The sequence below is a fragment of the Bufo gargarizans genome, chromosome 4, assembly GCF_014858855.1.
Source record: "Bufo gargarizans isolate SCDJY-AF-19 chromosome 4, ASM1485885v1, whole genome shotgun sequence".
Taxonomy (NCBI): domain Eukaryota; kingdom Metazoa; phylum Chordata; class Amphibia; order Anura; family Bufonidae; genus Bufo; species Bufo gargarizans.
This window is the reverse complement of record NC_058083.1, coordinates 387,874,816-387,892,568: the sequence shown is the minus strand read 5'-3', so window position 1 is coordinate 387,892,568 and position 17,753 is coordinate 387,874,816. Positions and strand designations below refer to the sequence as shown.

The 17,753-nt window shown below is 42.2% G+C and overlaps 1 protein-coding gene across 6 annotated transcripts in view; it reads right to left on the bottom strand.

Moving 5' to 3' along the window:
• MAP4K3 (mitogen-activated protein kinase kinase kinase kinase 3) overlaps nucleotides 1-17,753 on the bottom strand; it is a 275,619-nt gene that overhangs the window by 90,368 nt on the left and 167,498 nt on the right. For 4 of the 6 annotated variants that reach the window (XM_044291852.1, XM_044291853.1, XM_044291854.1 and 1 more), the window contains exons 12-13: nucleotides 15,464-15,574; nucleotides 12,961-13,035 (exon numbers count right to left, since the gene is read on the bottom strand). In XM_044291852.1, the coding sequence (XP_044147787.1) occupies nucleotides 12,961-13,035; nucleotides 15,464-15,574 (186 nt within the window). The remainder of the gene's footprint in view (nucleotides 1-12,960; nucleotides 13,036-15,463; nucleotides 15,575-17,753) is intronic. The other 2 variants (XM_044291855.1, XM_044291857.1) reach the window with 1 other exon arrangement.

The window sequence follows — 17,753 nt, the reverse complement described above, 5'->3', positions numbered from 1 at the left end:
GTAAGATAACATTGCCTTCATAGCGATCGCTTGCCGAATATACAGCGGGACGCCGCTGTACTTACCAGTAGCTCTTCTAACACTGTTGCAATCAGCGAAACAGCTACATTGCTTTGAACGCTTTACCATATGCACACAATGTTGCAGACTCACTGAAGTGGAGTCTAATATTCCTCAATAGGAGAATCTCCATTCAGTTAAATACTGAAGCTTTACAAATAAAGACTGGTCAAGTTTGGAAATCCTGATATTTAAATTAATAAAAGACATTAACAGGACTATTATATGAATTAACTTTTACCAGAGTGGAGAAATAATGAAATAATTCACTTATTTATTCTGGGATCAATGTGTATGTTAGCTATTTAATATCATTTTAATACCATTTTAGAATCAAAATTCTGTTTTATCTGCTGCCGATTTTATTATTGTTTATCTACTTCATTGATTATCAATTCTATCGCATTTCACGTACTATATCAATTTTATTGTATTTTACATGTATTGTTGTAATAAAGATCCCTATACTTAAGAGAGTGCCCCACTTCTATCTATTATTTATTTAAACATAGGATTATATTTCCAGAAGCTGGTATAGCGCCACCTGCTGTGTCTACTAAACACCTTTTCTGTGTCCTTCACACAAGCTCAGGCTTGCCTCTCTCCCTGCTCCTTTGGGTACTTAAGAAAACCCTGGTGGTAGCTCCAGCGTCTTCCCTGCTTCTCCGAGGAGATTCTAAACAAGTGTTAGGAGAATAATACAGAGTAAGGCCAGACACACACACAAGCGAGTTCAATGCATAAACTCGCTGCGTGTGGCAATGTGAGTGTCGTTTTCAACTCTTGATCCTCAGACAGGATTGCACAGCATTATAATGATTTATAATGCTGTGTGTCCCTGTGAGACCTGGAATTTATAGGATTACACTAACATAATGCTGTCGGTGTAATACAAAAGATTCCAAAATAAAAAAATTATAATCTGTAATCAGAAAATAAAATCAGATTAGGAAAAAAAAAAGGATATATGATTTAAAGGCTTTGGCCTGAACATGGACACCATGAATGAGTGGAGCATCAAAGCTTTTTATGCTCTGATGCTCCGTCTTGCCCTGCGGGCTGTTTGTTTCCTTTTGGACGCTGCTAGGCAAAGGCATCCACCTAAGCAGTGATCCCGGTGTGATGTCACCCGCTCTGATGGGAGGGCGGTCTTTATCGCTGCCCTAGTCTGTAAAAACAGGCTAGGGCAGTGCTAAAGGCCGCCCATCAGTGCAGGTGACATCACCGGGCTCACTGCTAGGTGGAGGCCTTTGCTTTGCTTAACCACGGAGAGCCGGGTACGTCACCAGATCGCAAGAGGATTCTCTTGCCCTGCTCTGAATTGTAGAGGAGCATTGGAGTGTGAAAAGCTCCAATGCTGCACTTATTCATGGTGATTGAGTGCAGATCGGGTTGTGTTCAGTTTTATGTCCATTGGTGGATCCGTCTTTTAAACGGCTGTCTTCCATTTTTTTCCGTAACCTCCTGATTAAGAAACACTTGCGTCGAGGTGCTGGGGCTTTGATACCAGAGTTCAGGGTGAATACTTTGATATACTACATGCTTTACACCTAAATTATGTGTGACTCGTATTCACACGACTGCATTTATGGGTCTGCATCCGTTCTACAATTTTGTTGAATGGATGCGGACTCATTCATTTCAATGCGGCCGCAAAAGATGGGGATAGCAAACCATGTGCTGTCTGCATCCATACTTCTGGCCCCACCAAAAAAAAATAGAACATGTCTTATTTTTAGGCAATTCTATCATAGGACTGGCCATGGAGCCGCAATTTGAGGACCACAAAAAAAAAAACAACCAAAAAAAAACAACAGTCTGAATGAACCCTTACTGGTAGAGCACTTGTATTTGATGGAGGAACTGCAGTTGGAAGTTATGTTCTTTATAGATGACTGCAGGCAATGTTTAATGGTGGATCCATTGTCTGCCTGTTTTTAACAAGCAATATTTACTAAACCTGGATTATTTTATAGGAATCTGAATGCTTTATTTAGTTATTTGTATAGGACATATTTGCAGTTTTACGGGGTTGAAATGTAAGAAACATTTGCTTAAGAACCGATTTGCACAAGCATTTGGAAATCTTTGCCGTTCTACTCCATGATTCCCACCTTTCTTTTAAAAAAGAGTAAGCAGGGCATTGCAGGACTATGCAGCCTAATAGATTCATGATAAACCTGGCCAGCCAAGTCATCTAAGTGAAACCCTAAAATCTACGCCAGCTACTAGCTAGCAGATTCCCCTCTTGCGACGCGTCAAAATTACTAACATACACGCACCTCTTAATCAGACACGTCTTGTGCCAGAGAACGTTTACCAGACTGTCTGTGAAATGCCACTCTTAATAAATTTCCACCTAAGTGCCCAACGGCAAATTACTAAATTGGAATAGAAAAATTCTGCAGCACTGATGTGTCATTTTCCATAGAATTTTTGTTAAACCTGTTGTATGTACAGTATTCTTTTGGAGAAACACAAGTCAAAATATATCCATGCATTCTGGATGGAAATCTATCTGGTTTGATAATCTCACGGTAAACAAAAAAAAAACTGATGGACAGAGTTACTGTAAAAAAGTGGTGCTTGACATTTACTACATCTGAACTAAGCAAAAAAAAAAAAAAAGAAAAAGAAAGCAATACTGTTTTCTGATCCATACAAAACATAGTAAATATGGAGAGAGATCTGGACGCGGCAGGGGATTGATTACTATTGGGAAACATTTTATAGCTCATCAGGAGGGGATTAAATCGGGCAGCTATAATCCAAAGTAGTCGCTTCCTAACGTGTGGCAATAATATCTAAAAAGGATACACAAACCAGCGCACCATTAAGTAATAGTGCCTTGAATGCCCCAGGAATAGGTTAGAGAGATTAGAAATCTCACAGGAACAGTTTGCCATCATCACATCTATTCAATCGTAAAGTTTATGCAGCGCTCAGTATGTTAACCTCCACCATTGGTAGTGGCGATCATTCAGTTACCAAAAATTAAAAGGCTGCTTTAAAAAAAAATGGAAACGGAAACCGTGCCGTGATTTTGTTTGTTAGCAGGGATGGACAAATTTTCTTAGAGATAAAATGTAATCAGCCGAAGTGTCTAATGGTTGCTCAGACAACAGCTACCCCGTATTTTTCTCTTTATACGGGCTTATGCACACAACCTTTGCCTAGTAAAACGGGTACTGGCCCATAATAGAAATGTCATATCCTTGTCCATAATGCGGATAGGACACGTAGTGAATTGACCTGAATGGGTCCGCATCTGACCCACAAAAAAAAAATAAACGGGGATCGGATGCGGACAAAAAATACATTTGTGTGCATGAGCCCTAAGGGTGCATTCACATTGAAACCCATTAAAATGAATGGATCCGCAAAAACTGTGGATCGGATGCCGACCAAAAATATGGTCGTGTGAATGGGGCCAAAGACGCGCTTTTTAGCAAAAAAAAAATCTTGTTAAAAAGTGCCTGCGCCTTATAATACACAGTCAGGGAGATTCAGCATGCCGAGACCCCCTGACTGCTTCCTTAATGATCCGTCAGAGAGCGCATACAGCACTATACCCAATCAGTGAGAAAGCTGTGGATCTGCACACAGCTCTCCTTTCCCGCTGACAACAATCTGTATGACCTGCGGCAGCAGGAGAGCACATGGGGAGGAAGGTCCTACAGCTGTACTGAAACAAAATGAAAACTCCAAGTACAGCTTAAGGACCTTCGATGATGTCATCGATGGGAGGAGCCAGAGCAGAAAAACTATACAGCCAGCACTATGATAAATGCAGTCCAGGCTTTAGTAAAACCTCCATAAAATCCAGTTATCTGTTACAGGCTTCAAGAATATGCAGTCTGCATCTGAAGACATTGTTAATGCATCTACTTGGAGACCAGCAGTCATGATATATCAGTAACGTGGAGCAACAAAATCAGCAGGTTTGGGTGACAGTTCTTTATGTGTATGGGCACCTCAGGCTTCCTGTCTCCTGGTATCTGTCTAGCCCTGAACATTACTCATGCCACTTCTTTCTACAAGGCAAAAAGTGAAGTATGTGGCACCAGCTGGTCATATTTACTCCAGTATCATAGCAAAACCAATGCAGGGGAAATTTAGTGCTACATACTGACCATTCAACTGGCTGGGCTTAAAAGTGGCCACACACATTAGATGGTGTTTGCCTGATGGTAGAACAATCATCTGGTAAACACTCTTTTCACAGACACGGCCATACACATTTAGTCCATACTGACCGTCACAGTTGTTCAAATTGTATATGTTCAATGAAACTGGGCGATGGATGAAAGATCTTTTTGGGAACATTCTCTCAAAGAAAGTTCTTTCATCTATGAATGATCTTTCTTTGAACAAAAGATCTTTTGTTGTCCGGAACAGCCAACTTCTTTTCAGACAATAACCGTCTGTCATTGGTCAGCTTAAACGATCATTAGCTGTTGAATTTCAACCGATGAATGTTTGTTTTGGCTGAAATCATCCATTTTTATCAAATTGACTAATAAGTACGGCCACCTTTAGCCTACTAGACTGGGAACAGGCCTTTGTTAGTGGGAAGCACCTTCTATGACAACTTTACTCCATAGCAGGTCATAAGGTAAGGTATTGTCTTCATAAGACAACACCATTTTAGAACGTTTTCTTATTCCCTGCCTAGTCATGTGCCCAAGAATACACTTTTTATATTAGTCAAAGAAAGTAGTTGTTGTGTAAGCACATCCCAGGAGCACTTTTCTCTCAAAATGGTACCCATATTCCGCTGGCAGTGCTGGGCACAGCTGCTTCTGGATTAATACGCTACACCTGTGCTCTCCCTATTACCTTTCATAAAAAGTGTGATTCAGGCAATATACATGTATTAAGCCAAACCGCATTACATAGTCTATGCAAGGTGTGCCGAGACGCTGCAGCCTGGAAATAGTAACTAGAAAGCATGATCTTCATTTGAAGCTCGTTCAAATGTTTCTTCCTGCATCAATATCCCTTTATCACATCTACAATGAGTTGGATATTGCTGAATTTAGGAAAGGGTACACCAGTCTGCCTTGCTCCATTAGCATCAAATCCAACAGTGAGCATAATCCTGCTGTCCAAGAATTCTTTATAAGTTGCCATTACAGAACTACAGTCCTCATCATTTCAGTTTTATAAGCAAAGAGCTGGATCCTAAACCTTATCACTCGACTTCCACACTGACGAGCCCACAGCGGCCATGAAACTTTTTCTGGCTTATTTTTCAACTGAGAAAGATGTTTGTTTTTTTCTCTGTGCTTCAAGCTAAGAGAAACCTACTTTCATGTATCCTCACACAACCTACAGTAGTTTTTCCAAATTCCATTTCATGATGTCCGAAAACATAGATTAGCTTTGCTTTGTGCTTGAAAGAATAATAAAACAGAAAAAATAAGACTTTGGAAAAGTAACCTTATTTCATGCACATAAAATAACAGATGATAGACTCTCAAAGATTGGATAACAAAAATGACGGAGTTTCCTACCTCAGGATTTTCAAGGTCTGCATCTTGTAATAATATACATGGACACAATGCAGCCTGACAGCCGGGTATTGTGTATTATTTGTTACAGCGCTTCAAGAAAATGGGCTTTAAAATGAAATAATAATACATGTCCGACCAAAGCAAGCAAGAAGTGACAAGGGAGAGAGGCTACAAACTGACAGTTTAATATCTAAGTACATGATGGAAAGAAGTTTGAGGGAAAAATGATACCAATTTCCAAACAAAATAATGGCACAGGTCTCAGACAAAATGTTTGCTGTATAGGACAGAGACTGGTTGTCTTGCTCTGGTGTCAACCTCTGCTGCAAGCTTTATTCAACAGACGCCCTGGTCACCATATTTGACCAAGATAAGCAGAAAATAATTCATCATTTGGTAACTCTTCATCACACTGTACTTTGTCTTGGAAGTGAAGTGTAATGACAAGTACTTGGTCCATTCACTTGAATCAAACAGCTGATCGGCAGGGGTGTCGAATGTCGTACTCCTGCCAATCAGAAATTGATTACTTATCCTGAGGATAGGACATCAATATAAATAGCTGCACAAGCCCTTCAAGGTCTGAGAACTCGGTCAAAGTTATCTGAGCGCTCAAATATCCTTGGGTTCCCATACTTTTTCAAGGTATTCCTTTCCTATTTTCATTCTAGAACTGTACAAAACCAAAATAATACACTGATATTGCTAAAATGTTGAAAAGTGTGTTTCATCTTTAACGTTATGTCTTTTGGAGATCATTTAATCTTCAACTTACTTAAAGGGGTTGGCCACTTTCTGATCACTGTTGACCAATGTGTTTGTGAGATGATTATATGGCACTTACTAATATAGTCTTTGTTGAAATTCTGCCCAGTTTTCTATATTTCATAAGGTATACTTGAACATACTTACAAAATTCACAACAGATGTTTGATCCAGGAATTGCCCAATAAATTTCCTGGTTCAATTAGAATTGGTATTTAAACAGTCCTCCTCATCATGCTGTTCATATTTTGACATCATGAGACCAAGATGACACCTAACAACTGATCAACAGTACCTTGTTATTGTGAGGGGTCAAGCAGGAAGTGACCACTGAGCTTAGAGTGTCACAGAGTGTCATCAGCAGTTTGCAGCAGATATACTTGAAGAGTCACAGAAAGGCATATAATTGGACATCCTTTGGCCACATCTCACACCGATGACCACTTCATTGTGAGCAATGCCCTGAGGAACCAGATGAGGAATGCCACACAAATCCAGACACATTTAAGAGAGGTGAGAGCGGCCCAAGTGTCATGTCAGACTAGGGGTGGGCGATATGGCCTAAAATCTATATTGCGATATAATTTTAAGCATGTGCGATATGCGATATATAGTTTTCTATATTGGGGGGAGGGGGGGGGGGGTTAAACTTTATTTTTTACTTTTTATTTATTAGCCTCCTTAAAGGGACACTGACAGGCCCAATAACTATAATTAGCTGTACATATGCATGCACAGGTCTTCTAATGTGCATTGAAAACATATTAAGTATAACCCCTGTCCACATTATGAATACAGTAAACTCATGTTTTATAACCTGAAGTAATCGCTTTTCTTTCTGCCCAAAGGGCGGGGTTTCAGCTCCACTTGCACCCAGCCAGCATCAGCCCAACCGCCGTTTTGAAGCGCCGCCCAGCTCATCAATATTCACTTCGCTGGACGGCTTCTGCTGTCCCCAACCTTCCGAGATCCGGCGCATGCCCAATAGAAAGCTAAGGGCTTCGGACTCGCTTTCAGCTTCTGCGCCCGTCACCCATAGCTTTCTATTGGGCATGCGCCGGATCTCGGAAGGTCGGGGACAGCAGAAGCCGCCCAGCGAAGTGAATATTGATGAGCTGGGCGGCGCTTCAAAACGGTGGTTGGGCTGATGCTGGCTGGGTGAAGAAAAGCGATTAGTTCAGGTTATAAAACGTGAGTTTACTGTATTCATAATGTGGACAGGGGTTATACTTATATGTTTTTAATGCACATTAGAAGACTTGTGCATGCATATGTACAGCTAATTATGGTTATTGGGCCTGTCAGTGTCCCTTTAAGGGCTAGAACCCTTGACATATTCACCCTAATAGAGCTCTATTAGGGTGAATAGGACTTTACACTCTTCCTGCACACAACAGCAGGGAGCTGAGTCCCCTTGCCTAAACAGTGCCATCCACAGATCCCCCTCCCCTAATCAGTGCCATCCACAGATCCCCCTCCCCTAAATAGTGCCATCCACAGATCCCCCTCCCCTAAATAGTGCCACCCACAGATCCCCCTCCCCTAAATAGTGCCATCCACAGATCCCCCTCCCCTAAATAGTGCCATCCACAGATCCCCCCTCCCCTAAACAGTGACACCCACAGATCCCCCCCTCCCTGACGCTCACAGGAGCACATTTATAAACTAAACAGTAATTTTAACTTTAATCAGCGACTCTTTACTTGTATACCTTACTCCGTCTTAGCTCCAGTAACAGCAGGCAGTGCGGATGGGCGGCACTCACTCACTGATGTCACGAGCCTGCACCGCCTAGTGGGAGGAGCAGGCACGTGACGTGAGTGAGCGCCGCCCGCCCGCACTGCCTGCTGTTACCGGAGCCAAGACAGAGTAAGATATACAAGTAAAGAGTCGCTGATTAAAGTTAAAGTTACTGTTTAGTTTATAAATGTGCTCCTGTGAGCGGCGTAGCCCTGTATATTCTAACCCCCAGGCAAGCGTCCTTGTCAGCATGGGAACGCCTGGGGGTTAGAATATACCATCGGATTTGAGTTTTCACGCTCTCACTGAGAGCGTGAAAACTCAATGATTTACCGTCAGTCCCTCCCCTCCTCCTTCTCCTCTTTTCTCATTGGTGGTAAGCGGCAGCTGCGCACAGTGGGGAGGGAGGGACTCCCTCATTCTCCACTGTGCCGGCTCAGGAGAACATGGTGCGCTCAGAGAGCGCGATCATATCGCGGTCTGGCGATCCATATCGTGGCACAAATTTATATTGCATATCGCCTATATCAGACCATTCGAAACCGTTTACATCAGTGTGGTCTGCGTGCTAGATGACATGCAAGGGTGCCTGACCACAGACGTCATCGGCTTGCATCGGCCAGGGAGCATATACGTTGGACTAGTGGGCCTCAGTGCTGTTCACTCTAAGCAGAAATGATGTCCGCCAATGAAGTTGAAGACGTCAAGGAGAGCACTGTGTATCAGCCACTGTTGTTACTAGACGAGCCTTTGGTAGTGGTGTTACAGTGTGGGCAGGTGTGTCTAGTCAATACAGAACTGCCCGGAACGGCTGCTTGAGACTGGGGTACCTCAAATGTAGTGGCCTTACGTTCTCCAGACCTGAATCCCATTGAAAACCTATGGGATCAGCTGAGTCGCTGTGTAGAGGCTTGTAACTCTGTACCCCAGAACCCCAATTACCTAAGGGACGACCTTCAAGAAGAGTGTGATGCCATGCCTCAGCAGACAATAAGTCGACTTGTGAATAGCATCAGATGTCATTGTCAAGCTGTAATTGATGTTCAAAGCCAAATGACAAGTTATTGAGACATTGACATTTTTTGTGGGGGTATAACCACCACTGTTGTTGGCTTTTGTTTCAATAAATTGTTTGAGATGAGGAAATCACCATTGCATGCTTCTACTTAAATGCCCTACTTTCATCATATATAGTAGCATGAACTTTTTAAATTTTCCATAAATTTCACCAGAAAGCCAAATATCCCTAACTTTTGGTGAATATTGTATGTTCATTGTGAACAACCCATCCTTCATTACAAATCTGATTATGCAAGCACATACATGAACTTCCTCCAAACCAAACATTGGCAACAATTAATCTGTATTCTCTAACACAAGGATCATTTTTATTCCCTACAGTCTATAACTGTTGCATAAGTATGCAATTCCAGACTACTTCCTCAGGGCATCACACAGCAGTTTTCCAGGATGGTAATTCTACCATAATTGCTCCTACTAAGTTCATCATTCCAACATTTCAAAGCAATGTGCAAGAGCAAGGAATCTTGGTAAATAAATACTTTGCCATATTACTTTATCCTATTTTATACCATCTCCTAGATGGCCTTCTAGTTAAAAATAAATAAAAAATTAGTCAAAATGTTTTATTTTTTTTCCTTTATCACTTCATCCTTCACACATATTTATAGCATAACATAAATCTGCTTCAAATACTGGCATTCCTTTCAAAACTAATAATTTATGAAAGGAAAAAGAAAAGAGTGTGGTTGTACCATGGACGGGCAAAGGCGAGCACTGTTTGTTCTTCAAGGAATTATGCTCCCTTGCATAACTCCAAAGCTCCTTGTCCTCATAACAGAGAGACCTGCTAATGACTTACTCAGGTGCTGAAGGAGACAAAGGATTCATATGGCTACTGCTTATAAAAGGCTGCCTTGAAAGTAATGGTCTATGAATACGCACGCACAGCTAGTAAATACTTCAAAATTCATAAATGAGTCATCTAATTAAAAAGGCAGCTCAGATTTCTGCTGAGCCGTGTGGGCCTAAGTGGAAAGTAAATGATATGCGTCACCTGTGGCCAAACAACTGTGACAATGTGCTGCAGCCAAACTATTAAAAGCAACCATGGGGTTCAAGAAAAATAAAAAAATCACATTAACTGGGTAATGATCAGAACACTTTCCTTGTGTCCTCTATTTCATCTTTTTAGCTACAGAACTGCCACTTTCTGGGCCCCTCTTCTGCCATCCAAGGTGTATGCACCGCTTCTCAAACTATCTGATACGCACTGTGCATTTGGTGGCCCAAGACACTTCCTCCTGCCCTCTGATTGGCCAACTCTGCTCATGTGAACAGTGCTGGCCAATTCTAGAGAAGGGCTGGACAAGCAGAAAGTGTCTTACACTACCGATACACAGTATGCATCAGCAGTCTAAGAAGCAGTGTGGCCATCTTGGATGGTAGAAGAGGAGCCTGAGGAGTAATGGATCTGCAACTAAAAAGATGAAAAGGAGGGCACCATGTAAGTATTCTGTTTGTTCCAACGTTTAAATGATTTTTATTTTTTTAACAGAGGGTCACTTTAAACTACTGTGTTAGAGAATACAATGTGAATTTTTTTCTTTTCTAAAGGCTTTGTTCAAATTCAATTTTATTCCTTTACAAACCTGTGGGGTGGTGTCAGGGGTGATGACATGAATACTGGCACTAGCACCTTTCTAAACAGAAAAGCCTTATGAAAATCACTGACCAAATCATTCAAGTGTGAACTAGGCTTTAGCATCCAAGGTAAGAGATTGCTTTAATGTTGGAACACTGGTCTTAAAGAGGACCTATTGTGTCTCCTGACATGGCTCTTATAATAAATACTAATACTATATTGAAGATAGGTCATCAATATTACAAAAGCGGACAACCCCTTTAAGTATTGAGTAAGACAGACAAGTCAGGAGTGCTGACAGATACTCTTTGCAGGCTCATTCCTTGACATGTCAATAGTGAATCCTAGCCCGGGGACTTAGGTTAGAAAATGATGTCTCCTATTAGATCATGGAAAACTGCTAGTGTCTTCTTGTGCCATTAAAAGTATTCTCCAAAAGACACCCAGGATGGTGGGCTCATCTGACCCCCGCGTTGTAGTCCAAGGCAGCTGGTGGTGGTATTACTGTTTATTATAAATTTATATAGTATATTTCTTCACCCCAATATTCAATTGTTTGCCTGCTCATGCCACCTGCACCTCAAAAAACATCTCTAGAATCCGCCCCTTTCTTACTGTAGAAACAACAAAAACTCTCATTGTTGTGCCGAGCAATTCCCACCTTGATTACTATAACTCATTACTTATTGGTATCCCCCCGCATTAGACTTTATCCGCTCCAATCTATCCTGAAGTCAGCAGTCAGGTTCATCTATCTGTCTAATCTATCTGTCTAACCGCTACTCTGATTCCTCCGACCGGTGCCAGTCATTGCACTGGTTGCCCATACAGTACAGGGTTCAATTTAAACAGCTCATTCCTACCCACAAAGCTCTCAACGGTGCTGCACCCCCCATCCATACTTCCTCCCTCAGTTCTGTCTATAATCCTACTCGTGCTTTATGCTCTGACAATGATTTACGACTGACATCCACCACAATCCAAACCTCTCACTTCCATCTTGAAGACTTCTTCTGAGCTGCACCAGTTCTCTGGAATGCCCTACCCCAAGCAATTAGGTTGATTCACAACATCCACAGTTTTAGGCACTCCCTAAAAACACATCTTTTAGGGTGGCCTATTGCATCCCCTGATCTAACTCTTCTCCACTTTTCTACCCATCATCATTCTTCTGAACCTGATCAATCATCAAACACCATCCATCATACACTCAGAAGTTCTACAGATATCGGCTGGTGACGGGTCATGCAGCCATATATCTACTTGCCTATTGAGTAAAGATGGCCGGACCATTGTACAAATCAAGCACCTTTACCTTCTTCGTCACACCTATCTCCTCAAAGATTGTAAGCTCTTGCGAGCAGGGCTTTCACTACTCTTGCTTTAATTTCTTAATTTATTTGTTTCTGTGTTATTTATGAATGTTTATACAGGAACCCGATGATTGTAAAGCGCTGTGGAATATGTTGGCGCTATATAAATAGAGATTATTATTCTCTTTGGAGTGAACGTAATTGAGATAAACATTTGACAAATCATGGTGGACATGTCAAAAAGTTTGATCAGTGAAGATCACGCTACTGAAACCCTGCTGATAGCGAGAATAAAAGGTCAAATAGTTAAAAGTGCTGGTCTGAGCCCACATCCCCTTCATCTATGATCTCTCCTGTGATAGGAGGGGTTTGCTGGGTACACATGATACACTTTCTCTTAGCCCAAACACTGCTTTCAATGACTCTCTAAGGACAGCCGGAAAAAGCTGATCAGAGCTGAAGGGGAATAGCGGTAAGTCTCTGTGCTGAGAGCGCTAGTAAAATTTGCAGATACATGAGCTCAAACATCTGACATAGAACCAAATCTGACACCAAAACTCAGTTATGCTTAAATGAAGAGAATATTACATGGACTGAAGCAATCAAATGATATTTTTATGGCGGGACGAACAGATATATGATAAAATGTCAGCCTACTGATGTTTTTCCTAAGAGTTAGACTGGTTAGTACTATTCCAGGTCATACTACAGTACAAGCCAGGAGCTCATCTACAGGCCTTGATGAAATGAGCACAGAAGGCACATATGGACTTCACTTTGAAGCTGCAAGCTTGGTCAGAGCAATGTTACATACCGCCTCAGCTACGGAAGGTTTAGGAAGCCAGCGTAATGTGTAATAGTTAGGTGATACACTCAGCTTGCCGGGAACAAGCAATTGTACCTTGGGACGGGCAGCAAAACGAGGGGCCCGACGCACAGGAGGAGATGCAGGAGAAAAGATACCCCAAAACTTAAACTACGTGGAAAAACAAAAGGGACCAACGCACACAAAAACATGATAAATAATGATAAATATAAGGAGACAAAATTATTAGAGCATACCATATTTTCTATATGAATCTACGGCTGGTAACAACATAAATGGTACATTGCTTTGTAATACATCAAATACTGAAGACTGTTTGCCTGTGAAGTCACCAACATGCCCCAGGGTACAGATACATCAAAAGGAAGCCCACTAGTGTACTTTCCACTATGTTGTCAGAAGCAAGCAAAAATGGATGCATCTGTTCTGAAGTCCGCTATATATCGCGGATCCGCAAAATACGGATGTGTTCCGTGTGCATCCCACACTTTGAGGGCCCCATTGTAGAAATGCCTATTCTTGTCCACAAAACAGAAAAGAATAGGACATGTTCTATCATTTGCGGCACAGCCACACAGATGTGTGTCACCAAGAAATTCACTATAAACCAGGCACAACGCCTTGTAGGTGATCAGCTGATGTTAAGTGCACTCTGAACCGTTAAGTGCACTCTGTGCACCCTTGTTCCTTCTGCTTCCTCTGCCAGTACCTCCCTCTTCTTCTTGAGTGGCAGGGACAAGATGACTATGCAAGAAGGAGAGGGATGGGCTGGCAGAGGAAGAGGAGGAGAAAGGGTGCACAGAGTGGCTTGGGCCCGCACTCAGTGCATTTCACTCATGAGCATATTGATTAAAAGTACTTTAAAGGAACAGATAGCCAAGCGAAAGCCATCATTACATTCAGCTGAGCTAGCCCTACCAGTCTTCGTGCCTGGTTTATCAGAGAATTTCCTGGTGACAGACTCCCTGTAAAGTGACACTTTGGGAAGAATCTACATACTGTACCTAATACGGGGCCTAAAGGGGCACGACACAGGAAACTACTGAGAGAATTGTTGTGTCAGACAATGCCCACGCGTATCGGGCATAATAGAGTATGCAGGCTTCTCCCAGCTTCTTTAATGCGGTGTACAGCACAGCAGCATGCCACATTGGTGCATAGTCACCCTACACTCCACAGTAGTTGGATAACACTATGATGGGGGACAATATACCCCTATCCGGAAGGAATCCTTCGATCTTCGATTAGCAGAGGGACAGTAATAACACTAATGTCTGAACTCAAGTCAACCCCAGCCCCCTTTTTTTTTTTACTGCAACAAGAAGGTTAACACTGCGCTATGCTGCGTCTTCAAACCTTTTTAACAGTGTCTCCATCTTTTCCTTTCTGGCTTCAAGTCTTTTTCCTATGCCATGTCCTCCTTTAAGGCTACTTTCACACTTGCATTGCTAATTCTGGTATTGAGATCCGGCAGAAGATATCAATACTGGAATTAAACAGATCTGTTCTGATTTTGCACATCAGGATGCATCCGTTCCATTAGGATGTGGTTGTGTAAAATCAAAATGGAAAAAAAAACGGGTCACTAACAACATTGAAAGTCAATGGGTGACGGACCCGGTTTTTTAGGATCCATAAAAAAACGGATTTGTCACCATTGACTTACATTGTTTAGAGTCTCAGATTCCTTTTTGTGTGTTTTTTAATGGATTTGCTGCCGGGACGGAAGACATCCTGATGCATCTTAAACAGATCTTCTTCCATTCAGAGTGCATGAGGACTAAATGGAAACGTTTTCTTCCAGTATTGACATCCTCTACCGCATCTCAATACCGAAAAACAACAACGCAAGTGTGAAAGTAGCCTTACTCTGTCTTTCCTTCCCATTCCATTTTCCTGTAATTTACTTTTCACGAACTCTCTTGTCAAAGTGGTCCTCTACCTATATAGTATCTACTAGTGTTTCCCATTTCTATATTTTTACAGGACCTCTTTGACTAACTCAAGACGTAGGCACATCTATGTTGTGGGCTCTGTAGGAGCGTCCGTCACAGATTTGGTCAAAAATGGTGTACAATGTATATGACAAACACCAAAGAACCCCTTCTAATCGATGGGGTACCTTGTGCAACACTGGTGACTGCCGCTATTATAGATTTTATGTTTCTATAACGGAACAGAAAATCGTAAGTAACAGCTCGGGTGTGAACCTAGCCTTAACCAGTATGCAGTGACACATGGGCATTATGTCACCCATAAGTCACAGTTAACATTTGGTGGGCATTGCACTGAGGTTCTGGAGGCACAGTGTGAGACATTAATGGGGCCGATTTCAGATGTCAAATATAGTATCAAATATAAAATATATCAAATCAAATATAACCTAAATTTTTTATTTTTTTGTGTTTTTACATTCTCTGTCAAGTGCATATATACATTTTGTAATAAAGCTGAAGAGCAGCATAGAGAAAGTAATGCGGGTTGCACTCATGGTGGTCCGGTCAGCATTGCTGGAGAACATTGTACTGCAATTGTTTTATCATAAAAAGGAGCACTGAGTTACAAATAGTGGTCTTACCTCTGGATCATCGTCATCAAAATCATGGTAACTAGAGTGGTCAGGATTATTCACCTTATCCAACAGCTCAATAGCAAGTGTACGATTCAAGGGCTGTGTGACAAAAGGATGCTACAAAAGCAAGAAAAAGTAATATTACAGCAGTGGCTCCAATTTTCTGCACTGTGCAATCTAATCAAGCAAATTATTCGCACTCATCTTCCAAAATATGTACTGACTGTACAACACTGCAGTGAGATAGCCAGTCGCCCATGGCCATTCAAGCATGGTAATAAGTGGTCTGTAAAAACTGCATCTGTCAGCAGATTTGTACCTATGACACTGGCTGACCTGTTACATGTGCACTTGGCAGCTGAAGGCATCTGTGTTGGGCCCATGTTCATGTGTGCTCACATTGCTGAGAGAACTGAGGTTTTCATATATGCAAATGAGCCTTCAGGAGCAACAGACAGTTACTCTTAAGAGGCTCTGCTCTCTCGGCAATGGCCTCATCCACGTCCAGTGGGGCCCATCAGGCGTGATCACGTTTACACTGCCTGACCCTATCAAAGGGTGCGGCAGCTGCAGAGTGCAGAGCCTCTCGGAGTAACGGCAACTCCCTTGTTGCTCCTAGGGGCTCATCTGCATATTTTAAAACGTTCATAGGTACAAGTCTGCTGACAGATCAGACTTGTTAAATCATATCAGAGCTATCCATACAATAGAAGCTGCGGGGATGTGGGTCTTTGCCTGTGATACCAAATTTTTTTAAAGGCTTCAGACAAAATACATAACACATGGTAGCAGACGTCAAAAATGAGAAAAAACAATATATGGAGACAGCACATCTCCTGTAAGACATACCTTTAATAAGTGGTAATTATGACGCCATTTTTATTTTCTTACACTATGTGGTGAGGGCCCATCTGATTTTGATATGGAGCCCCATGAATTATAGCTATGTCCCCGCCCAGTGAGTGCAGCTGTAGCTTGAAAAAATTGGAAAATGAATGGTAATAAATTATGCCAAAAACAGCAATATCAACATACCCTGGTATACACACTGAATCGTTATAGACAACGATAAAATGAATGAATGCCCGCCTGCTGAGCGGAACAGAGGCCAAGCGGAGCCATACTGATGCATTCTGAGCGGATTCGCATCCACTCAGAATGCATTAGGGCTGGACGGATGCGTTCGGGGCCGCTTGCGAGAGCCTTTAAACGGAGCTCACAAGCGGAACCCCGAACGCAAATGTGAAAGTAGCCTTATTTAGGATACTCCGCAGTTATAGGAGGAAGTCAGAAGTGACCTGTATTTTCAGTGGAATACCTAAATGCAGGGGCGTACATAGAAATCATTGGGCCCCATAGCAAGAATCTGAATTGGGCCCCTAACTCCGCCCACTACCCACTCTGGCCCATCCCACCACCTGTACTGGCTCTTCCCCTGCCACACCCACTTTGTATTCCTACTGAACCAGAGAATGAAGGGCACGGGTCAGTTTTGCCACAAAGGGAACACCGTAGGAACAAACCGGTAAAGGAATTGGTTTTTCTTTTCAATTCCACACCATTTGGAATTTTTTGCCTGCTTCCCACTACATTGTATGCCATATTAAAGTACAACTTGTACCGCAAAAAATAAGCCCTCATACGGATATGTGAACGGAAAAATAAAAAGGTTATGGCTCAAGGAAGATAGGGAAGAAAAACGAAAATGCAAAAATGAAAAAACCTCCGGTATTTTAATGGTTAAAAGGGTTATCCAACCCCTAATATGCCCCATAAAATGGCCCCAGAATACGCCACATTCCCACTTCCCTCACAGCAATGAGTTCCCCTCACTCACGGCATCTGAGAGTGTTAAAAAACAGAAGTGTGGGATTCCTCTTTATGGGGCTTTCCCCCAGCGGAGATCGGAGAAAGCACCCTGTTCTAAAAATAAGCCACAGCCTATACTAGGCTTCCAGGCTTATTGTTAGTATATCCCAGTTCAGGCCACTAGATGGCAACACTGAACTATGATATAGTGATGATTTCTATACAGACTAAAGTCTCATTCAGTCGTCCGTGGAACACGGTCCGTGAGATACAGGACTGGCATTGCAGGAGCGCACAGCGTCATAGCAACCAATGACGCTGTGCGCTCCTGCAATGCCAGTCGGGTATCTTACGGACCGTGTTCCATGGACGTCTGCATGAGGCATAATGGAGCAATTTACATCTGATGATTGTAAGTTGTGGTCCACTTGGGGGGGGACCTAACAAAAAGAAAAGTGAATAAAAAGTGAACAATTCATACACACCC